General features: G+C 43.2%; 2 protein-coding genes across 2 annotated transcripts; both read right to left on the reverse strand.

Annotated features, from left to right (window-relative positions):
• LOC121079822 (solute carrier family 2, facilitated glucose transporter member 11-like) lies at positions 1 to 8,523 on the reverse strand. Its single transcript, XM_040577573.1, has 12 exons — positions 8,500 to 8,523; positions 7,452 to 7,550; positions 6,966 to 7,126; positions 5,979 to 6,103; positions 5,413 to 5,542; positions 4,620 to 4,768; positions 4,063 to 4,250; positions 3,456 to 3,566; positions 2,805 to 2,906; positions 1,810 to 1,885; positions 670 to 797; positions 1 to 369 (listed from the first exon to the last, which is right to left on the reverse strand). Exons 1-12 carry the CDS (start codon positions 8,521 to 8,523, stop codon positions 163 to 165), a joined length of 1,500 nt encoding a protein of 499 aa, XP_040433507.1. The 3' UTR covers positions 1 to 162.
• Positions 8,524 to 11,091: 2,568 nt separating this feature from the next.
• LOC121079823 (solute carrier family 2, facilitated glucose transporter member 11-like) lies at positions 11,092 to 23,126 on the reverse strand. Its single transcript, XM_040577574.1, has 12 exons — positions 22,963 to 23,126; positions 20,101 to 20,377; positions 18,952 to 19,112; positions 18,324 to 18,448; positions 17,301 to 17,430; positions 16,240 to 16,388; positions 15,273 to 15,460; positions 14,340 to 14,450; positions 13,830 to 13,931; positions 13,405 to 13,480; positions 12,944 to 13,071; positions 11,092 to 12,203 (listed from the first exon to the last, which is right to left on the reverse strand). The coding sequence occupies exons 1-12, from the start codon at positions 23,124 to 23,126 to the stop codon at positions 11,997 to 11,999; spliced, it is 1,818 nt and encodes a 605-aa protein (XP_040433508.1). The 3' UTR covers positions 11,092 to 11,996.
• Positions 23,127 to 24,181: the final 1,055 nt, after the last annotated feature.

The following is a 24,181-nucleotide window of genomic DNA, read 5'->3' on the forward strand; positions in this document are numbered from 1 at the left end:
GAAAAGCAAAACCAAAAATAGGACTACTTGGACTAATAACAAGCTATCTGTGGATTACTTTTTATGTTATATTTTATTGAGAAAAGTTCATGTTAAAGGTTAGCTTTCAGTACGCTTCTGAGACACAGCTTTTTGTCAGTGGAAGTTGTTTATGGTGGCCTATCAGAGCTTGGTGCAGAATGTCCTTTCTTCAGTAGCATTCTTCTCCACCGTCCAATGATTTTTCTTCTTAAATTGGCGTGTTTTGAATTCTTCTGTGATTTCGGGGATTGACCTCCCTTTTGTTTCTGGGAGGAACAGATAGATGAGAACTGCTGCAGTGACCAGGACAGCAATAAAGATGAGGAAGCAAAAAGGACCAAGAACCATCTGGAGACAAAAACAGAGTAAGATGAGTGATTTCCCTGACAACACTTACCCCTACAGATTCTTGTAAATTCTGTTTGCCCTATGAAATGAGGAATAAGTTTATCTTCTCAGTCTGTTCTCAAGGGATGTCTGATATCTTGGGAAGTGTTTTATATGAATGGCCTCCACGTGCCAGTAATAATAAGGAATTCACAGCTTTGATCATCTACAAGGATTTCATCTCGCTTCCTGTCCAGACCAGCCTAGAAAACCAGTTTAAATTGAGAGAGTCAAAGAGAAGATTTGAATCAAATTACATACAACAGCAAAGGGGAAAAGCATTCCAGTGAAAGTGAGGCCTAGCCAAATGACGATTCCACCAATTACAAAAGCAGAAGACCTTGTTGAGAGGGTGAAGATTTCATTCATGACAGATGCAACGGCTCCAGCTGAGGAAAAAACATAAAAGCAATCAAAAACACTGCTGTGTAGTTTGTGTTCTCCTGTGGACATTTAGCTAACCACTTTACTCAAATGGAATAAACTGAAGTCACTGGTCAAACAGTGCCCCAGTAAAGTCAGGCTGCTTTGAGATCATGTAAATTTGGGCAGTACAGCCACCCCTATCTGAATTCACCCACCAACCTCTCTAACGGTCCATGGAGAGAGATGGACACCCCAGAAATGCACTTTATATCCACCTAAGACGTATCAAATATGGGGATGAATGGCCCTAAGGGTCTATCTCTCTCCACTGCCCATGGGAATTCTGTTACCATGGGAATTCTGTTAGGTTTTCAAGACATTCATAGTCCTCATATTCAGCCCTTAAAATAGTAAAGACTGGCATTTGATTTTGGAGATTGCATACCTAAAATTCATGTTTAGACATGGAAATTTCAATATTGCTTTCAAGTGAGTGAAATCATAACAGGGAGCTGTAAATTTGGTTCTGGCATTACTGATGTAGGTGATTAAGAGAAGACGAGAAAAGACAAAGAACTGCTAAGAGACAGACTGTGTAAGCTATCAAGTATTCTTTAATGGAATTGAATTTTATAGGTGAATTGAGAAAACTCTGAAATTTTAGAGGGGGCTACCTCTGCATTTGGGCAGACACAGAGATAGACCAGATGAGCCTGCATGCACTGAACAGCATTCACACCTTCCAAATCAAGTCTTAGTGATTTTTAACAAGTATTTCTTTGCCTTGAACCTGCAATTCAGTGTGAGGCTATAGAGTCCTGATACATCAGGGCCTGAAATGTTTGAAGTAATTTGTAAAAAAAATCGTTCCTCAAGTTATTAATTCACCAGAAGTTGGAGCTCCCCCATCAGTCCAAACTAAGCTGCTGCTTTACGAAGATGTCTACACAGTCTAGTTTTTTCCCACACATCCATGGCCTGTGCATTCCCTCGTGGTCCAAGGTTTACTGTTGCTACCTGTGTTGTTATACTCACCCGGTCCTATTCCATAGGCGATGATGAATAAAAAGATAAGAATAACACTGCAGTAACGCATCCAGAGGAACCGATCCTAGACAAGGGCAGAAGGAGGGATGAGAATGACAATTAATTTTATAGCTATAGCACAGCTGATCTAAACATACAGGAGAAGTGATGTTGATGAAAAAGCCCATGATGCTGGGCTCTGTAATGGGTGCTCACTACAACTACTTATCTCTCTGTACTGAATACAGTGGAAGGCCAAAAGTAGCCTGCAGTGTCCTATCTACAGAGGTGAGTTAAACTGCACCCTGGTCTGAAAAACAGGTAACAAATTCCAAGATAATTACAGCATGGGGAAAAGTGTAACTGATTCAACCTTATCTGATTCACTTAGACAACTTCAGAGAAAGGTTTAAATCATGTGAATCAGAAGATACCTGTGAAACAGAAGTTAGTTTGTGGGCTGAGACAAAGATTGCAATGCAGTACGAAACACTGGAAATATGGAAGGCATGACACTGGGTTCCTCACTCCTTTCCACCATCCAGGCTGGAAGGAGTTAGAGAGCTGCACGCTGTGTATCCAGCTGGATCACATGCATCGAGGGTGGAAATTGGTGGTGGGAAGGGGCAGTGCACACTGCTTCTGTTGCAGGGGGCATGGGATAGCAAATGGGAATGGTGACAACAGAGATGCTCATCTAGGGGTTCGAAGGGCAGCAAACAACACAAGAGAGGTTCAGAGAGATCAGGCAGGCAGAGAGCTGGAGGAAAGCTATGCCATGCTGATGGTTTTACAAAATGTTTTTCACTGACTGTTTGAAAGATTGACTAAAAAGATGAAATACAAGACAGGACAAAAATAAAGGCCTTGCAAGGTGGGCTGTGAATTTGTGTTTAGAAGATATTCTGACCTGCTCTTTTGGATGTCAGAACTAAGGCTGACTATCTGCTGTCCTGCACAAAGATTTCAGATGCAGGTCCACCCCTAGAGAGACATTTGCTTACGCTCAGTAGAAGGCTTGTTTCAAGCAACACCAGTATCAGTGCCATCAACAAATAACCACCCCACAGCAGAATCCGGCGTCCAAAACGATCGATAATGGAGCTCTGAGGGGTAGGAAAAAAACCAAACATATCACTGGAAGCATGGCCAAGTCCAGCTGTGAGCCTTGCAGCAGATCAAGCTTTCTTCTTCGGTTCTTCTTACATTAGAGAACAGAAACCTTGTTAGTACCAAGTTTGTTATTCATGGAGTTCCTTCTAGCCTCTCTAATGCTATGAATGACCATCGCTGCCTGAGCATTGCAGCTACTTTTTCATGAAAGCTGTAGTCAATAGAAACATGTTATGATTCCATTCAAAAAATATATATATACAAATATATGGAAATAAGCAAAAATATTTATCTTTGAATGATATTTATATATGTATGAGTAAGACATATTTTTATAAGAAAGTATGAAGATTGAAGATAGGAAGAAAGATTTAAAAGATGGAAAGAAATTTGGCAGGGACAGTATCAACCACTTTACAGACTTATGTAGTGCAACAGAAAAATCCTTTGGCTCACCAAGTGAAGATTCATTTACTTTAAAGGAGAATAGACTCTAATCACATGTACTTGAACTCTTAAAGCCCCAGCAGGGTCTGACTTACACAGAAGATGATGGAGATGAGCTCAGAGATCGCAACTCCTAGAGCTACATATGGGATTATGCTTTCCTGGAGGTTTGCTGTCTGAAAAATTTCTGAGGTGTAGAAGGTGATCTGATAAATAAGAAACATTTTTAAAATGAAGTATAGTCAATAGATGTAATATGTGCTTATCCAGCATCACTTGAAACTATATTTGTCACCACTGTAATAGCAACAGTATATTATTGGGGCTTAGCAGAGGTGATATACCTGCTTGAGATGTGAAAAAATGAAAGGCTAATGGAGATGGAGAAAAGGGATTTGAAAGTCCAGGGGAAAAAAAAAAAAAAGAAGAAGAAGAAGAAAATAAAAGAAGAGTTGAAAGGATCATAATGCCTGTAAGGCATGGGAGAAAGACGTTATGGCAAAGAGGAAAAGGGAAGGGACAAGACAGGGAAGACAGGGAGTGAAGAAAAGAAAAGCAGATTTCAGTCATAGCAGACCATACATAATTATTCCAACAGTTCGCTTGGTAGGCCTTTTACAATTGTTACACAGAAGCTGCTCATCTGCAAAGCCCCTGAGCACTTAACAGTGGATATAAGCATGGATATTGGGAATACCCAACTGCACTCAGGCCACAGAGCTGCAGACTCAGTAAAAGCAGGAGCATGGTACACAGCTGCGGATACACGGATGGCTCTCTCAGCACCTCTAGGACATTCATTATTTTGGTGCCTTTTGTTACAGCCTTTTCCTTCATCATGTCATCAAATTCTGTGTGATAATTCTCTTCTCCCCAGAGTTGCTTCATGGCTACAGAAGAGACAGAACAAAGTATATTCTTCCATCTTCTGATCCACTAGTCATTTGCAGTTGAGTCTATTCCTTGATTCATCAGTCACTGAGCAAAGAACCAAAACACAGTTTACTGGAACATGCTGAGACTGTCCTGGAAAACAGCTTTGAACTTGTTGTAGTATTTAAAGGGAGATTGTAAATATTTCTGATGACTTCTCTTTTTCTAGAGTAATACAATTTTATGCTATGATCTTTGCAAAATCTCTCATCATGTAATTATTAGGAAATCTGTAGTTGTACAATACAAAAGCTAATTCCCTCTATTAGGTTCACTTTCCCAAGAGTTACAGTCTAACAAATTAGGGATCTAAAATTTTCTCTTACCTTTCAAGCAACCATCCTTGTCTCCTTTTTGAAGCAAGAGATAGGGAGGTGACTCAGGAAAGAATGGCAAAAAGAGCAGTTGAATCAATGCCACCAACCCAGAGAAGGACAACAGCACATTCCACATGTCTTCAGTTCCTAAAAGATCTCTATGAAGGCACACAAGAGTGCATGTATAGGCCAATACAGTTATGTTATACAACTAGTTTGGTATTTTCTGGATCCTAAACTACCAAAATGGAAACTATATCTATATATGTATATATATTATCTATATATGTATATATAGATAGATATACCTGTAAAGAATAAATTGAAATAAAAGATGTTTAGATTATGAAAAGGAAAACAGACTGATACCTTAGTTCTACTGCGAGATTGAGATTTTTCTGTTAATTTGAGTATTTTCTAAATACCAGTGGAGTTTGGATATTCCCACAACAGCTGTCTGAACCAAAATAGTAATTCTGCATGAGATTATCAAGAAATTGGCAGAGCTATCAGGTCTCAGAGGTTTATTAAGAGTGTATATACATATTTTTTTCTTATTAACTTCAGCAGAGACTGCACCTCCAGAGAGGGACTCTTCCTTTCTCAAGAGAAGGGTCTTTCCCCAGAGACTGACAAGGGAACCTCAGTGACTGGCATGGAGCAGACGTTTCCTTTCTGACCGCTGTAGCTAAGCAAAGTAAAAGCCCACCTTCAGCGTCTGTTTCTAGAACTGGGAGGACAGCACTTTCCTGCCATAAAGAAGACAAATAGAAGACAGGACCAGAAGGAGCAGCACAAGTACCGTAATCCAAGAATTCTTGCTACAGCTTTTCCTAGTGCAAGAAACACAGAGGAGGTCACATTTACAAATCCACGCAACTTCTTAGGTGAGATCTCTCCTGCATACTGAACATGGGCATTCATATGTATTCCTAAAGAGAAGACAAAAGAGAACTAAAGCTATAGAAAATAAGAGAGAGGGTCCCTTTCCATTTCACCTTCAGCCAAAGGTAGCTCTCTCATCTCCCTCCTGAACTGTTTGCTGTATGTCCTCCACAGTAAGTAGGCTGAAAATGTACATCTACTCTAAGTGAGATGTTTAGCTAATCCACCAGATATCCCTCTCAGCAAGACCTCTTGAAGGCAAAGGACAGCTCATCATTATATTGTCCCTGCCCAGGGAACAAACTGGACTATGCGATGGGTTTGTTGCCTGCTGCCTCGCCACGAGCCATGATCTTCTTACCTTTTCCCAATCTGCTCCTTGTTCCACTGGGGTTACTGTGCATGCCCAGGTACTCCCAGCAGGAAGATTTCTGTATCCACCCCAAACAAGTCACATTAACATGGAGTAGTGGGAAGTCCTACCAGCACCAATGCCCTCGAGGAAGCGCCCGATCAGGATCATCTCAAAGGATTTGGCTCTCCTACTGAAGCCAGTGTTCAGTGTGGCTACTATTAGGACCACATCATTGAACAGCAGACATTTCTTCCTGCAACAGCAAACAACATGTGGGTATGATCCATGTTTCACTTTGTCATAGTTAACTAATGTCTGCATGTTCTCCTCTGGATTTATGGACTAAACCATGGACATTTTAAAATCCATTGCTTATAGAGAAACGATATCTGATTAGGAAAAGGCATGATGTCTTCCCAGGAAAGTGGAAAGGGAGAAGTTAGACTCCTCTTTTCTATGCTAATACCATGTGAGCACGCTGTGAGGCTGAAGAATTCCTGTAAGGTAGATACTGATAAGGAACGGTCTTTTTCACTTCTTTCCTTTGGGCCAGGCTCCCATCTCCAACACTGCAGTTGTCCCCTGAACAAGGCAAATCCAGTGTTATGGAGAGATAGGTTCACTATCCACCTTGAGATCAAAAAGAGGATTCTGAACATGGTGTGAGAGATTCTGCTAATCTTTGCTGAAATTCTGACTGTTCTTGCAGAGGAATGAACCTGCGCACCTTTTTAAAGAGCTGCAATCAATTGAAAAAATAAAAATAAACAGTTTTTGCCTACAGAATATCTATTACCTTCTGCACACCTGCAGTGTTGTTGGGCTCCCTAGGTATTATTGCTCAATGAAGAAATTTCAGAGAGTGATTCTTTACTAAAATTTCAGCAAATGTATAGGAATTGTATGGCACCAAAAACCATGAAAAGGGAATCAGAAACAGGTGCATGTTCTTGTCTCTCTAATGTACCTAGGTGTAGTTATACATGGTGAGTAGAGTTAATTCTGCACCAAGATGGGGAAGTGAAAATTCCAACATCTATTATATTAGGTGAGTAATAGTTAATTGCTTCCCTTGTGCCATCCCTAATTAGTTAATCGTTGGGAAATATACTTACTTTCCATACTTTGCAGTCAGGTACCCACTACACAGACATCCTATCATTCCCCCCACACAGTACATAGACACGATGAAGGACCATAGTAATGTGAGCGTCTCCTGATGCAGCGCTGAACCGTATCGTTCCAGCCAGGTTTCGTTGATAAACTTCTGAATGTACTTGGACAGAAAAAGAGATATTTATTCCTCTGAGGCACTAATCACAAGAGTTCTTCATTATGTTTATAATTTTAAAAAGATAGATTAATAGTCGTTATGTTGAGATGTTTTATAAAAGAAAAAGAAATAGTATAAGGAACCACCATGGCTTCCATAGTCCCTCCATTCAACTGGGTAATAGTTACTATGACGGTAAGGGATGGGAAAAAGCTGGGGATAAACTCACATAGTACTATGGAAGAGGTTTTTTAGAGCGTCTTCGAGGTGTAAGGCCTAGCCCCTCGAAAAGCAGTTACAGATTTGCTTTTGTGAGAGCTTTACTTACTGGAGAAGTATAATTGATCACAGACATTTGAAAACCAGACAGGTGGGTTCCACCAATTCCTAGTACCAAAATCATTAGCAATAGCTTCCGGTATTGAACCTGCCAAAGATGATGAAAGACATGCTAAGTTCCTGACACCAGCAGGGCTTTCAGAACCATGAGGTAATTTATAAGATATTACATCTTAACATTTCCATGATTAAAAAGCCTTTATAAAGAAAAAAATAAACAAACAAAAACAACAACAAATTATATTTTTCAATAATGAAACAAAATTGCTGGGAAATTGTTAAGATGCAAATCCACACATCCCTTTATGTTCCTCTCCTTGTTACTAACAGCCTGAAAGGATGCAGTCTTTAATTCTTTTCATTTTGCCAGCCACAGAAATTTTAAAAAATCATAAAAGCCTTGTTGAGACAGTTTGTGTTTGCTTTTGTACTAGTAAGAAGCCACACCTTTCTTGAATCCCTTTTTCCCTTCAATTTTAACTTCTTGGAGACTTCGTTCACCAGCTTCCAGGGAATAATCAAGTCTGTCTTAAGCCTTTTTTTTTTTTAATTTCCCTTTTATATTCCTATAGGAATCTGCATCTTCAGAGCCCCTACTTGAACAACTCCTATTTGAAATGCTGCGTTCCCGTGATGTACACTGAATTTTAGAGCACCCTTCACAAGCACATATGTTTTCCAGCATTTAGTCAGGTCACAATGTAAACAGATGAGTATCCTCAAATGTCCTCAAGAGTGCAGGGCAGTACAGTGGGAGATTTTTTCCTGTTTGTCTCTTCCATACTACTCTTTTATCCATTTTCCTCAAAATGCCTATTCTTTCCTGTTTTCCGAGGTCCTCTCTTAAACCTCTCTCTTTTGTATTTCCAATATATTTTATGGAGATGGTGTATAGTCAGTCTTATTGCTGAATCAGTGTTGCCCCCAGCATGTGCTCTGTTCATTTTTATTACTGCATGATTCCCTTTTTCCGTAATCTTTAAAGATTATGCTGCTATCGGTGACTAGGGCTAGAAGACAAGAAGTTGGATACTCACCAGGTCTGAGAGGAAACCAGCCATTTCCCCCTGAAAACCTGCCTGCTCTGAGAGCCCTTGTCAAGTCTGTCAGATTGAGTGATACATTTCCTATGCTTAGATTATAAGAAGTTGGGATCATAGCACAGAAGTTAAATTCTAACTAAGTGCCTTTTAGTGAATTATGTCCTCCTCCATCACTGGCCAGGGTCTCTTTTTGCCGGTTTAATTATTCCAAGACTCGGATATGCCAAGCTGATTACAACATTGGTAAATGTTTGTCCTTGTATTTGGAGTGCTCCCCCTTATTTGCACTGCTAAAGCGACTGAGTGTTCCTGTTTTGTGGGGATCGGACGGTGTTAGCAGCTTTCCTTCAGGACAGCAGACTCTGCCTTCCCTCTCTGACAGCAGCGTAGACAGTGCGTTTCTTCCTCCCAGCCCACCACAGAGATACACCACTGAGTATGGTCACTGAGCTGTGCTGCCTGCTTTTCTGCACACCACAAGATTTTCAATCAGTTGAAGTATTTGAGCAATTTCCCAGTTGCAGGACATGAAGTATTTGAATACTGGCATGGGGAAGGAGCCTTGGTCCTTGCTAACACCCAGTTCTTTCTCGAGGCTCACACTGTTTCCAGAACTACTCAGACCAATTGCTAACCACTATTACTTATTTACAACAGCAGAGATAGCTGTGCCTGTGCCAGAGCAGGGAGCTCATTCTGCTCTGGCTTGAGGGTTGACTTTAAGAAGTACTTTCCATCTTGAAAAAAAAACTATTTTGACTCAAAAGAAGACTTGACTATTTACAAAGAGTGCAAATTCCTTCTTTATTCCTTCAGGCTTCTACAAAGAACATTTCATACTACATTAAGTACAACATAGCATCCTACAACGATGTAGCCGCCTGTGGTTAGTGCCGAAGGGGTGGCGGCTCTGAGGACAACAGAAGCCTTGCTGAGCAGTGCTTGTCGCATCACAGTGACCAGCAGCTCAGCGCGCGCGTCCCCGTGCCCGGCAGCCCCAGCGAGCTTGCTGAGTCACGCCTCGACCTTTCTCCAGCTGGGCGGCCCCGTCACACTCTCTCCAAAGCCTCTGCCTGGGCGCCTTGTGGCACATCAGTGCAGTGAAGTAGTTCCTCTGCCCACCCGCTCCATTCGCATCCTCCCTGAAATCAGCATCACCTCCACATCAGCTGTAGCAGCATGTTTCATTCCTTCCCCTCAAGCGCAGACTCTTCAAATGTTCTCACTTCCAAAACACCTCAGAATCCACCTTTCTCTTCAATTACTACTGCAGAAATCCCTATCTTTATTTAGGTTTTGTCTCGCTTCTTACAAACTCCTCCTTTCCTTTTAACTTCTTTTGTTTCTTGTGTCAAAGTTGATGTTGTGTCTGTTTCCGGACCTTTTCATGCTGGCGCCTTGCAGGTCTTTTCTTATTTTTCCTTTCCCTCTCAAAGGGGTCTGCCAGGCTAACAGCAAACCATTTGGGGATAAGGTCAGACACCTTGGAATGGAGTCCCCTTAGAAGGGATGTCTTTTCACCTAAGATTAGAGCATTACAAGGAACGTGCTTATTCCATACCGAGGAAGTAGCTCACCTGATACCCTTGTCACCAAGGGATTTATTTCCAAAGATGCCATATGTTGCACGTTTGTGATCCTGGAAATCAAATGGATACACTGCAAATTCCACAAGTGCTCATTTAACCTTTATTCCCAATACATGCTGGTTTATGGCAGCATTAATGATTTACTATGATTTCCTTCTTGCAGACAGTACTTACTAGTAGGGGGGAAGAAGGGAAGAAGTCAGGCATGCTGAGCAAGATGACACTGTAGAAAGACGGGTATAAGGAAATGAGCTTTTAGTGTCTTAAAGGACACTTAAAAGACACAAAACCACTCCTCACTGTAAACCAGTAAGGTTGAGAAAGACCAGGCCAAGTTAAGACTTTTTTTTTAATGATAGAAGTCTTACCTAATCCTTTCTTTTCAAAGGCACAGGCAGCAGCTCCCCCCAGCTCTCTGCTCCTGCGTAGGCTCCTCTCCACGGGCTGCACCTCCAGCCCGGGGCCTGCTCCTGTGGGGGCTCTCCATGGGCCACAGCCTCCTCCAGGCCACATCCACCTGCTCCACTGGGGGCTCCTCCACGGGCTGCAGTGTGGAGATCTGCTCCGTGTGGGACCCATGGGCTGCAGGGGGACAGCCTGCTCCCACTCCTGGAGCACCTCCTGCTGCACTGATCTTGGTGTCTGCAGGGTTGTTTCTCTCACATTTTCTCACCCTTGTCTCCCAGCTGCTGTTGTGCAGTGTTTTCACCCTTCCTTAAATCTGCCTTCACTGGCTTGGCTCTGACCAGCAGCGGGTCCCTTTTGGAACCTGCTGGAAATGGCCTTTGTCTGACACGGGGCAGCTGCTGGGCTCTGCTCACAGAAGCCACCCCTGCAGCCCCCCACTACCAAACCCTTGTCACGTAAACCCAGCACATCGGGGGAAGGCCACTGCTTTTGTTATCAGCTCTTGGCACTGCCACAAATCTTGTTAGAGGGTGGTGTGACGATCAAAAAGCAGGAGGATAAGGGTGCAAAAGAAACTGCCACTCGACATTCGGGTCCTTTTGCGAATTTTATTGCATTTTATTGCAGCATCTGCAACAGCCAGTAGTGAAGGTCTCATTTCCAGAAGAGACACAGGATACCTTGACCCTGACGACACAGTCCCAGAGATGGGCTCTCCTCTGTCCCTGACTCTTCAATCACTGAAAGCCAAATGCAGGCACGATCAGTGGGATGTGTTTTCCAAGTCTCTGTTTTTTTATTTCCTTATCAGTAAACTGCAAAGCACTACAAGCACGGGTGTGTCACATTGTATAGCAATGAATACAAAAAGTGAGGCCCTTTTCCTGAATTTTGTAATGGGAATGTGGAGTACTTGGAGACCTGGAGAGACAAGCAAATACTCAGACACACACAGGTTGGGTTCTCTGGGAGAGGCACCACACTTCTTTGTCTCATCGGTATCAGAAACTCTTAGGAACTGAATCCCATTGAAACTGTGTTCCTCCTCTCTGACATGCAGTAAGTCCAGGCTGAAGACATGCTTCATTGCCATTGCTGATGAAGGAGAACAGACCCACTGTGGATTAGCCTACTCGTGCTTGTCTGCAGCTCTGCTTTCTTCGTCATGCTTTCTTGCAGTACTGGTACTTGCTGTATGTCCGAACAGAAGAATCTCAGAAACAACGTACAAAGCAGTAACTTTGGCTAGAGATGGCAGGTTATGTTTGGATGCTTCTCTAACATAGTGTCTCCTTCTCCCCAGGAATTTAATGTCCTTTATACCTTTCTCCTTCAAATGTGGCAATGAATATCCTCCAAAAAGAAATATATATATATATATAAAGACCATGCTGCAGGTCACAAAAACATGGTCACGAGCAGCTCAAGAAAGCTGTAGTTTCACAATATGAACAAAATAGTCCTCAAACAAAATATGGACTGGAGAGTTCGGTATTAAAGTCTAGTAACAATCATCAGTGAGCAGTTATTCTGTGGTACAGCCAGCTGTCCCTTCTTCCCACGGTGGTTCAGGCGGTTGAACTCCTCCATGATCTGCAGCATCGTCTTTCCTTTGGTCTCTGGCACCACCAGGAAAACGAAGATAGCCATGGACAGACAGTATGCCAGGAAAATGATGAAACAGAAACTACCAAGGCCTTCCTATTGGAAAAGAAAGGAGAAAATAAGTTCATATAAATTGATTTAGATATCTTTCTCTTATGATATGCATTTCTGGTTTTGTATTCGCTAAAACACTTGGTGTAAGTCCTGCTTGCAGCCACCTTGGGAACAGCACTGTGTGTTAAGGCAAGCTAATTCTCCTTTCCTGCCATAGGGAGGGAAGCTGTATGCTCAGCAGGCATTGAATGTCATTGCTTGACAATTCAGAGAGGTGCTGAGCTACATTTCAGTTACTGTTCCTCTTTACTCCTTCTCAGTCAGTGCTAGACTGGGGAAGGTACGTTGTGTGTTAGTGCTGTCCCTCCTTGCACAGTCCCCAGATGTTAGGGGCTTCTGTTTCCCTGCAACTTATTAGTGCTGGGTGAGACCCCTGGGACAAATACAGGCATGGCCATTTTCCACATCAACCCCAAAGGACACACAGGACAAGGAGGGAAAAGCAGGGAGCCCCTCATGACATTCAGATGACTTCTGGCTGTGTCGATGCCTGTCACCCCTTCCGTGTTTGCCAGTGTTACTCTCAGGGTGCACAGTTAGCAACATTTTGTGGGTTTGCTACACTTCAGCTACATATCTAGGTAAAAAGCAAGAGACCATCAGAACTGCAGTTAGTGTGGGCTCTGTCCATTAAGTGTTGAAAAGGAGAAGCAGGCTCTGGGTTCAAGAAGGGCCGTACCTCTTCCTCCAAACAGAGTTTTAACACACCATGCTTTGCTTACCACAATGAAAGGGAACACAAGGCCGAGGAAGAAGAGTTGGATCCAGTTTGAAGCACCATTAAAAACATAAGCAGCTGGTCTGTATGACTGAATAAATATTTCTGTGGGCAGGAGGCATAATACTCCAGCTGAAAAAACATTGGAGAAAAAAGGAAAAATCAAAAATTTTGCAAGATGCTACTGTAACTCATAGTTCATATCACCATGGAAGTTGATGGCTTTATCTGACCTGGATGTGTTTGAGCTGCTGCTTGCTCCTTCAGGAGAAAGGCATGCAGGAATGCGGTAGGAAATGAAATTTTAACTCCTACCACACGATGGAGTGCTCCAGGACCTGGAACATCTCCCCCCACTGAATCAGGAGCATAGACTCATGCTGGCTGTGGAGCAGCTATACCTCTCTTAAAGGCTGTGTGAGGAAGGCAGGAGTATATGAAAACATTCCAGTATGAAATACCAACCTGGCCCAATGCCAAAGCTCATGATGTAGATAAAGATGAGTACAACAGAGCAATGTGGTACCCAGGAGAAAGAATCCTGTGATGGGAAACAAAAAAGCAAATTAAACCTGAAGGTAAAATTTTATTCGTCCAGCTCCCTTAGAAACAGGGTCAATCTTCATCACTGTTTGGTATCATAAACATCTGTGTCCTCAGTTTCCACACACTTCACAAGGAGATAGTCTTGGCAGCGGTCAGGGCTGTATAAACCTATTGCCTTGAATCTGTGTGTACGTGGCTGGGAACTGTCAGTATGATGGTTAGCCCCCAGAATAATTCTGCTACAGCTAAAGAGTGATTTGGAGGATGGGAAATAGTAATGATGTCTGCCATAGAATAAAATGGAAGATGTGATGCTCAACTCAAATGCACAAGTGAGGCCTTACCTGTAGTGTGAGCGTGACTGTGAGAAGCCCTAAAGCCACTGCCATCACTGTGTAGCTTTTCCACAGCAGTGTCTTCCTCCCCGCCCGCTCTACGAGGTAGCCCTGGAACCAGGAGGACACACTGTCAGCTCCAGGGGCAGGCACGAGGAGGAGCCTTCAGCAGCCAGATCGGGGGGCTCTGGGGAGCTGGACCGGGAGCAGGTGCTGGGGCAAGCTGGGGAGATGCAGGGCTGTGGGGAGCATTGCATGGGCAGGGCAGGGCTGGGGCAGCACTCTGCAGGCACAGAATAGCTGGGAGGACAGCAAAGTGGAAATGTTTGCACTGTTCATTGCCATGAATCTACATCCGAGAGTCCTGCTGAGAAAGGAGTTGGTTTTGCAGGTTCAGTACAAAGTACTGCTGATTTGTTGCAGGACTTTCGTTCCCGGAGCTCAATTTGCAGTAGTTTCTAAAGATTGAAATGAAACAGTCATTACAGCAGGATGAAATTGAGCTGAAGATCCACTTACACACAGAACCGTGGTGAGGATCTCAGTGACCCCAACTCCCAGGGAGACGTAGCGGGTTTGAGCAGGGGAGATTCCGACTTGTAGGAAGACATTGTATGCATAAAAGTAAACCTGGAAAGTACAGAAACATGTGAAGGTTGTTCCTAGGTGGTTATATTTACACTAGTTTTGCCTTTTTTGACAGATAATAACTAATCAGGCCTTAGGAAAAGAAAATCTTGATTTCAGTAATTAATCCTCAATGTTTTCATGAGAGTCATTTGTGTAGAAGAGGTTTTTCTAGCAGCTCTGTTTCTAACTCAGTAACACATGGTCTTTTTTTCTTTTTTTGGCTTGCTTTTAGCACTGGCCTTTGTTTTATATTACAGGTTACATAATTCCTTATCCTTTAGTGTCTCGTGCAGGACATGGAGCACACATCCTGTTTTAGTGTCTCATGTGCAGGACACGGAGCACTTAGAAATATTGACAGTACTTGCTAAGCAAATGGTTTAAATTATCTTTCTATTGAATCTTTAAATCTCTGCCATGATTTCAATAGTTACTGTTTTTCCAGATGTAAGTCCTCCTAATGCAGAAGAAATTCCACCATGAATATGCTAAATTTATACTGACCCTTCCTGATATATTTACTGCTGCAAGAAAGGGGTAGAAATTGGTTTTATGAATATCAAGTCTTTCTGAATTTGCAAAATTAATCTGATTTTTGAAATGTGTTATCATAATAGAGATGCCTTCAGATGACACTTGCTAAACACAGGTCTCACCTTATCCCAGCTCCCAAGCTTCCATGGGAATAGATTATAATAAACACTGACAGATCCCCTCCTTACAGCCCCTGTTGCAATCAGCATTTTACTACTCATTGCAGAACTTACTTTTTGCCAAGGAACCGTGAACAGTCTAAAAAGCAGAGAGAAGTAGCACACGTACCACATTGACTCCAATTAACTGCGTGCATGCGGAGACAAGGAAGAGAGTGATGAGCTGCCAGCGGACAGCTTTGTCACGAAAAAGATCACAGACGTGCTTAGCCTTCTCCCCACGTATGGCTTCTTGCTCTGCAGTCATGTCATCTATTTCGGCCATGTGGTCACCGTCTCCCCAGAGCTGCTTCACAGCTGGATGGATGGGAAGAGAAGGTGACTCCTGGTCCACGCTCCCCAGCACAGACGTGGACTCAGGGAGTACGTCCTGCCTTGCAGAGTTTTATTTCAGCTTCAGGCTCTTTGCCTGTGTGAACTTCCTAGAGATCTGGGTTCAGCCTAGACGCTGACCCAGTTCATTGTGAACTGATTTTACTCATAAATCTTAATCATGACCTCACCACTGGCCAGTAGCTGTTTACAGGGTTTCAGTGTAAATTGAGCCTAAATTCTCACCGATCCTTCCCCAACTCCACTCCTGCTACACGTACAGCTCTCAGGCACACACCAAAACAAGGAAAAACAGTTCCTATGATAAAAAATAAATTACATCCAGAGTTCTCCCTCTTCATATTCCAAAAAGCCATAGTGGCTCTTTCTCTGTTCATGTCAGTGGCTGCTGTTAGGCTTGCTGAAGACCTGGAATGCTTGTGGATATGGCATGCTGGTAGGGAGCATCCATTTCTTACACAGAGCCAGGGTGTGCTGGATCCGTGCCCTGATTGCTCAGGGCACAAGCTCCCTGTGCTTGTGTCCCCCAGAGGATCCTGGCAGAGGACAAGGCAAATACTAGTGCCAAGACAGCTCTAACACCAGAGCAGAAGGGGCTGTCTTTTGTTAAAACTGCAGATGGTTTCAGAGCCAAAAGGCCAAGAGTCTCTTTCCCAAGTGAACATCTCTTCCAGGCTTCTGTGGGGCTTTACTGAATTTTACACTTTTTGCTAAAATGAATACTTTGCGGCCCATTTCCTTACCTTTGATGCACCCCTCCTTGTCCTTTTTGTCGATGAGCAGGTAGCGGGGTGAGTCTGGGAAGAAAGGCAGGGTGAAAAGCTGAACGAGGGCAGGAAGCGCGTTTGCTGCCATGAGAATTGGCCAGAGAGCATCCACCCCGAGGACTTCTCTGAAACAAAACCAGTAGATTGAGGGGAGCTGAGCATCGCTGTGCACTGGCCATGTGAGCACATGGGACACGGGCTGGTCCCTCGGCTCCGCTGCGTGTGTCCCGGCAGCTGTCACCAAGGGGTCTCCAGCATTTCTCAGTCCAGAAAAATGAAATCTCGAAGGGAGGAGGAAGGGGAGAGCACAATGCCGCTGCCTGCAGCACAAAAATTACACAGCGTTGCCACCTGTTGCTCAGCAGAGAGTGCAGCACCCTAACTGCATCCTGCAAGTCCCCAGAGAGGAGCACTGGCATGGCAGAGCACCCAGAAAGAACCTGCAGTGGCTGATCCCTCTGCTTCTGCTGCAAAGAGTTACCACCAAGTTACAACAAAGACAGGATCTGCGGGTTCCCGGCCTGGGACTGGCTTTCCCAAAAAGCAGCTCTGAGTACACTGTGGGCAGAACGACCTGTGACCGGGGACAGGACAGACTGCCTTTGGCACAGGACAGGCAGACAGGGCCTGGGCTGAGGGGCAGGAATCCACCATAGCTTTCTGGTTTTGCATGAGTGCCTGATGAGTGGGTGTGCTGCTTCTTGTGTGTTTTCAGGAAGGTTTGGGTTGATCTGACGCTCCCTGTTCCTTCTTAAAAAAGTAAAAAGTAAAACTCATCTGTTAAAGGTTTTCATTTCTGTATTTTGATCTGTGTTTGCCAGGAAGCAACATCATTCTTCAGTATTAAATATTTGTATGATTTCTGTTTTCCATTTACTTAAGTTTGGAATTCATGCTGAGCCAATTTGGTCTGGCTACCTAAGGTACCCTGAAAACATGTCTAAAAAACTTACTGACTTGCCTATCTGTAGGTTTGCATTGACATATGCACATATTTTAATAACAGAAGAAATTAAGTAGCTCTCAGACCCCCTTACCTGAGACCCAGAGCAAATCCTATAAACTTTCCGATGGCGAAGGCAGTGGAAGCTGTTATGGCAATCACCCCACGCAGCTTCTGCGGGGCACATTCCCCAGCATACATGATGTGGATATTCAGACCCAAACCTGCAGCGACAAATGACTGTGAGATGGGGCAGTACAAACTCGTGTCGGTCTGGTGTTTTGGAGGGGCAAGGTATATAGGGTTAGGCTCTCAGATGTATTTTTACAGGGCTGAGTATGGGTCTGCCTCACATGAAATGTATTCCCAACACCTTGGCATTGAGTCTTTGCTAAGTATTTCACTAAGCAAGTACGTTCTCCTGGGAAGTCGGTACTTCATCAGGCTGGCCTTCTCTTACCATGGCTCCTCCAGGCACAGAAACAGGATTGCTGTTGCTCCCTTTAATCCCAGATTAGATATGTCACTGTATACTCAGGATCTCTTGTGTTTTATTTTATGCTTGAAACAAACAAGTTAACATAATCACACCATATATTCCATTTACTCAGTGAATTAATACTTATCCTCACTAAAATTTATTTATTTATTCATTTGCTGGTTAGTATTTTCTTTATCCAGCTGCTCAGGGATCAAAACACTGATAGAGTGTAACCTTCTGGGGCATCTGGAAATTACAATTGCCTGGCTTGAAAACCATTCCCTTGTCTGTAATGTGGAAGGCAGTGTCAGCCACAACAGCAGCAACAGAAAAAACTGAGGTTAGCTTTCTGTTGAATGAGTATTCTCCTTGAAATATCATGTGCTTTGGCTTTTTCACAAGTTGGTAGTACTTTTTATATGGATTGGATGTGAAGGTAAAAAAAATGAGAAACGGAGCTGTCACACATGATTAATTATGTTTGTGTTTTCTTAGCAAAAAGTGCATTCAGTAATCAGGCACTCTTCAGAGTTTAGTGAAAATCTGTAATTTATGTAGTCAGACTGGTAAAACCTTGTGACCCTCAGCCACTGCTCTCCCAGGTATTTAATCCCATATGTAGAAATGAAAATTTACCTCCACAAACTCCAGCTAATAATCTCCCAATGATGATCATCTCAAAGGATCCAGACAGCCGGCTGAGTCCCATCAGAGCTGCGCTCAACAGAACGGGGATGTTGGTGAGCAGCATGACCTTCTTCCTGGAATTCATTTAAATTAATATGAGCATGAATACTGCCCGTGTGTCATTCACAGCTGGACAGAAGAGATAAATTATATCATGGTTAGACTGAGATCAGCTGCTGTGAAGTAAATGAGAAATGGGAAAATTTTGTCGTAGACTGAAAAGCTAGCTGGAGCTTTTCATGCCTACAGCACCACTTGCATGTATTCTTCTGGAGCCAGTACCTACACTGAGGAACAGCCTTTGTGAGAAGGTGTCTGGGAAATTCATGTTTAAAAGGTATGCACTCCCCAAGTGGTTTCTCTGAATTAGATTGGCTTTTGACTTTACAAGGACCATGGCATGATTTTCCTTGATCATTGGCAGTTTTTACCATTCTCTTTTTTCACTGAACTGATCTGAAGTGGCACTGGGCTACTCACAGCACCACTTTACAAGCAGCGTTTCTACCAAGAGACAAGCACTTGTTTTTGCAGGTGTTGGCATAAACAGAAAGACCAGTATAATCATTATTCCTACCTTCCAAATCTAACAGACAAATATCCGGCAGACAAGGAGCCCAGGAGCCCACCGATGCTGTAAATGGATACAACGGAGGACCACATCAAAGTAATTATCTCTTCACTGGGAGAAAATCCATATCTCTTCAGCCAGGCCTCCCGGATGAAACTTTTGATGTACTTTAAAAGAAAAACAGAAATTGACTCAATCAACATGTTTCCTAATAATTGCACCTCTTTTTTGCTTCTCTTACCTACTTACTTGTCTTGTTTGATACATTTCTATCAACACCTGGGCTGAAACCTTAGCCCCAGTGAAATGAAAGGGAATTTTGCCAGTAACATTACTGGAGTCCATGTTTTAGCAACACAGTGCAATGAATCACAGTAACTATCAATATTAAATATCAGTAGTGGGTGCCACTAAGAGAAGGACAAGTTGGTCTTCTGTTTATATGCTAGACCCTGACTGTTTTGTTACCCAGCTTTCCCCTCCATTCCCACTTGTTCCTCTTGTCCAACTTCTGCATCCTGCTTGATGCCTCGGGTGGAATTCACATTTGACTTCAGTTGACCTCAGTGAGGTCAGGATTTGTCCCTTGATGTGTACCATTCTGGGGTCTCTCTGACCTGCTCTAGATAACTTCAAGGTGTCCTCATTCAGGATGAGGCTTCACAATGTGGTGATACTACGAGCTCAATGTCCTCAGCACCACTGAAGATGACAAACACCCTGCCTAATTCTCCTTTTTCAGCTGTGGTGTCAGTGCTGACCTCAGCTCCAGAGCTACAGTTCTTTGCTGCCCTGTTTCGCCTTAGAGGCATTCACATAGACCTAGTGTGCATAGCCAAGGACCTGCTACAAAGCAGTCCCTGAGCACTGGAAAGAGCAAAATGTCCTGTGAACAACACAACTCGGTCATGGAAACATGGCTGACTTCATAGACATGGCTGACCTCATCCTCCCCTTTCCCAGTTTCGTGATACCAGACAGAAGTTAAAAAGCAATGAAACACAAGAGCGATGGCAGCTACTCTGAGAACCAGGAAGCCACAAGTCTAGTTTTGAGAGCAGAACGGAAAAACTAGTGACTGGAAATAGAGAGAGGAGTGCACGAGGACACTGAAATCCATGCTGAGAGCTCAGTTGTTGAGCTGTCTGTGCTTACCTCGGCAGGAGAATTGATAATGGAGACCTGCAACCCACACTGGAAAGTTCCACCAATGCCCAGGACAAAAGCCAGGAGGATGAGGTTGTAGCTCATTTTCTGGCAGGAAGAAAAACAGCAAAGCAAGCTAGTGCAGCTATTCAGACATGCCCCGGGTGTCCTGTTTTGCCTGTGGGAACTCTTACAGCTAGCACAGTGGAAGACCACAGCAGCGAAAGCACAGGGCAGTAAGAAATTTGTGGAAAGGAGAGAACTTCTCCCAGCACCCAGATTCACACTTCAGTGCTCCTGGCTCCAGCTTTGGGCAACTTAATCGGCAGTAGCATGGGATCGCTAGTCCCTCCCACTCCCCATGCTCCGTTACGGAGAGTCCTAGCGGGGATGTGTCCAGCAATGATGGCATGATGCTGCACTTTTATCTCTAGAACAAATCGTATCCAAAAGCAATGCTGAGCAATAACTGCTAAACATTTACAAGCTGATTTCTAATCAGATGAATGTTATTGTTTCAATGGGCATCAAATTTATCCATGTTGTAAAACTGTTGGCTTTAGAGAACTCGGTTCTGAATAAATCTGGTATTTGGTGCGTTCATAAATCAAATGATGGCATGCTACTAAAGATGCCACACGTCAGCATGAGACAGACCATCAGCAACAAAATCAGTAAGCCCTGTTCTACGTGCAAAATGTATATTGCACCCGCAGCAAATTTCTTAGTCTTATCTTCATTCTGTATCATAACACCGTTGCTTGATTTTTGTGTTGCATCTCTTGGGTGGCTTTGCCACTCTAATAGATTTTAAAATCAGGAAGACTTTAAAAAATATATTTATTTAATATTCATCCTAAAATTGCTTTTTAAAAACATCCTTTTTTTTTACCTTTTCTGTGTGTTTTTTCCTATACCTCCTTGACAGGAAAAGATTGATTTCCATCCTTTGGTGTTTTAATCTTTCAGATACTTAGTTATTGATAACTCCTTTATTGTGGAGGACTTTTTCAGTCCTCTGGTCCTCCTCCATCTGTCAAATCACGCAGCCTTGTTTTTTTGCTCTGCTCTGAACTCCCTTGGTTTATCTTCCTCTATCATGTATCAGGCATTAAATGTATAAAAGAAGTGTTCTCAAATCCAGTTTTCTTTGCTTTTTAAAAATCATTCCTTGCAAGATATTTGATATCTCTCAATTATGTCTTCGTACTATTATTTTAACCACATTTGATTCAGATTTATTTTTCTTTCTGTACTTAATTTATGCAATAGGTCTTTTAGAATAGCAGAAAGGAAAAAAAATCTGTACTGAAAAAATCTATTTGGGGGAAAAAAAAAAAAGAAACATATTCTATTTGGGGGAAAAAAAAGAGAAACATATACCAACTTGCATGCAAAGGTAGTCATCTCAGCTTGCAGGCTAGGTCTTTCCTGACGCTTTCTTTGGATACTTTGGAAAAAGTCAGTCTATATATAGAGAAAGAGGAGCCCGAGATAATATTTCAACACATCGTTTCATTCTCTTTCAGTGTTTACACTCTCTTTGGTTTGTCATGAAGTTCTTGCTATTGGTTTGTCATTATTGAGTTGGTTACTGATGAAACTGCCGGTCATTTTGGTCAGTTGTGCATTCATGCCAGGTCAGTTGGGAAGAGAAGCTCAAGCAACAGCTGACACAGAGCTGCAGGAGATGAGTAAAGGACAACGAAAAGCCACTAATGGAAACCAAAGTCCAGGGGCCGGCACAAACCAGAGCGGACTGGCCTGGCCTCCCCGAGACATAGGTTGGGTAATCACTCATCACACCGAAGAAAAAGGTCCTGTTACTTTGAGCCTCACCATGGTAAAGCCTTCTGAAGCCTGACTGTGAAACATGACTAAGCCTGACTAAGCCTGTGCACTCAACACTTGGATTGTGGGGTCAGTTGACTCTTCAAGGGTAATAGTCACTGCCTGAAAGTTCAAGTCTGTGTCCCTGTAACAGCGTAGATGCTAGGGAAGTTGAATTTCAGCTTTGCATCCTGACTGTAAAATAAAAAAATGACATCTTTACTTTTATCCATAATTCTCAAATAACCTCTTTATCTAGTAGTCTCCAATGTTTTTCTGTTAAAAGGTTTTTACGAGCAAAGTCTAGGGGGAAAGTCCTTCTGCTGGTGAGTGGCTGCACTTGGCAGTGCCCCAGGTGGGAAATCTGTGTGTCTTCGGGGTCTGGAAGAATCCCAGCCAGACAGACTGGGACCAAGCTGCACAGGGAGTGCGGGGTGGCTTGTGCAGAGGAGCGGGCTGAGGACTGCAGCGGTAACTATTTTTCTCTGCTGCAATGGTTATCAATCGGTCCAACAGGCCTTGGTGATTTGTTTTTTAAACAACAATATGAACCATGAGTCTCTGAGAATCACTTTTCAAGATGCGTTTCTGCCTAATGCTTCGCATAAGAAAATTGACCTAAATGATTGACATACATTTTTCCAGTTTATGAAGGTGTGTTAATTCAGTAACAACCAACTTGTTAAGTGCGTCAATTAAAATGTAACCAATCAGACCAATTAAAATGTAACCACTGATTGTCTTTGCTTAGTCAGTCTGAGGACACCTGATTTCAGGCCATAGTCAGAAAAAATGCAAGGAGTTGGAATTAGTGTTTTCTGACGTGTACTCGCAGGATGGGGTCCCTAACTCTGGAAGTATTAAATGCGTGTCATTCCTCACCAGGCGTGTGGCATATGGCCAGCTGCAGAAGGTGCCCATCCTTCCAGGGATCTGGGGAAAGCAGAAAAATGCTGACTTGGGGATTAGCCACAAAGGTGGCTGAGTTGAGGACCTCTAGATGTCGGAGGACTTCTCCGTTTTGCCCAGTTCTCCTCTGACCTGCACTTCCTGGCAGTTTGTGCCGGGCTCTCCCTCACCCAGGCAGTCTCTTCAGTCCATCCCCAGCTTTCACCCTGCATCTTCTCTGCTGCCTTGTCTTCCCTCCTGTCTCCTGTCCTCTCTCTGATCCTCACCAAAGGAATGTCAGAGTATTTTGGTACCATTGTGACGCTACCTGCACTTTTTGCTTCGACCGTTTTACTCTTTCCACCTGCCCCTCCCTGCTCTCTCCAGACTGCACAAATGAAAAGTATTTCTGCATTTCCTAGCTTGCAGGTGTCTTGCTCTTGGTTGTCTTGTCTCAAAATCCTGTTCATTCCCAAATCTCGGTGTCACCCAAAAGCAGAGAGAAGTGCTGTTGCCCATGTGTGTGTGTGAATGACTTCTAGCACCAAACACAAGTGAACAAAAGTTTAGATATATTTTTCCTATGTTGTAAACTGCAGACAGTGAAAGATAGCTCTTGCACAGACTTCTCGTCTGAGAAATACATCTGCCTCTCCACTCGTGTCCAGCATGACTGTAATACGCTCTGGAAATGTTATGTTTACATTCATGCCATTTAAAAATGCTGTACTTCTATTAACTTAGTTATAAATATACAGGAAGAAACTTCAACTACTTATTTTGCCAATGTATACATTCTTCTTTGCTGCAACCATCAGCAGAAAACCATCACCAGTCAACATGATGCCTGGGAAAACCACATTAAATGAGAAGCTTTGCCCTGTTCTCTACCAGGCTACCTACAGAGGATCAGGATCACATCCGGGTCTTTTCCAATACGCTCTGTGGAGACAAGTGAGAACATGCTGCGGGGAATCTTCTCCACATCCAGAAGAAGCAGCTGCCATAGGAGCTCCTCAACTCACCCTAGCCTCAGCAGAACGCAGGTGTAAAATGGAGTGGGAGCCCCACAGGGTGCATCAGCAGTGTCTGTGCTCACAGTGTGCACATGGGACCAGAGAATTAGCTGTGCTTCACAGCAGAGGACTGGATGGCAAGAAACAAGCCATGAAGAAAACCAGCCCAGAATAAATTGTCTGCAAACAATGCCCAAAAGTCAGTTGTATAATAAGCCACTTAGCAAGTACTAGAAGCTTTCTTCCTAATGCACCTGTCACATGTTTTTATAGCTGAAAATAATTAACTCTCACTATTGCTCAACAAGTAGGGGGCAATTTGAAATCACTTAATAACAGAAACAACAGGAGCACTG

This window comes from Cygnus olor, chromosome 17 (genome assembly GCF_009769625.2).
Source record: "Cygnus olor isolate bCygOlo1 chromosome 17, bCygOlo1.pri.v2, whole genome shotgun sequence".
NCBI classification, from domain to species: Eukaryota; Metazoa; Chordata; class Aves; order Anseriformes; family Anatidae; genus Cygnus; species Cygnus olor.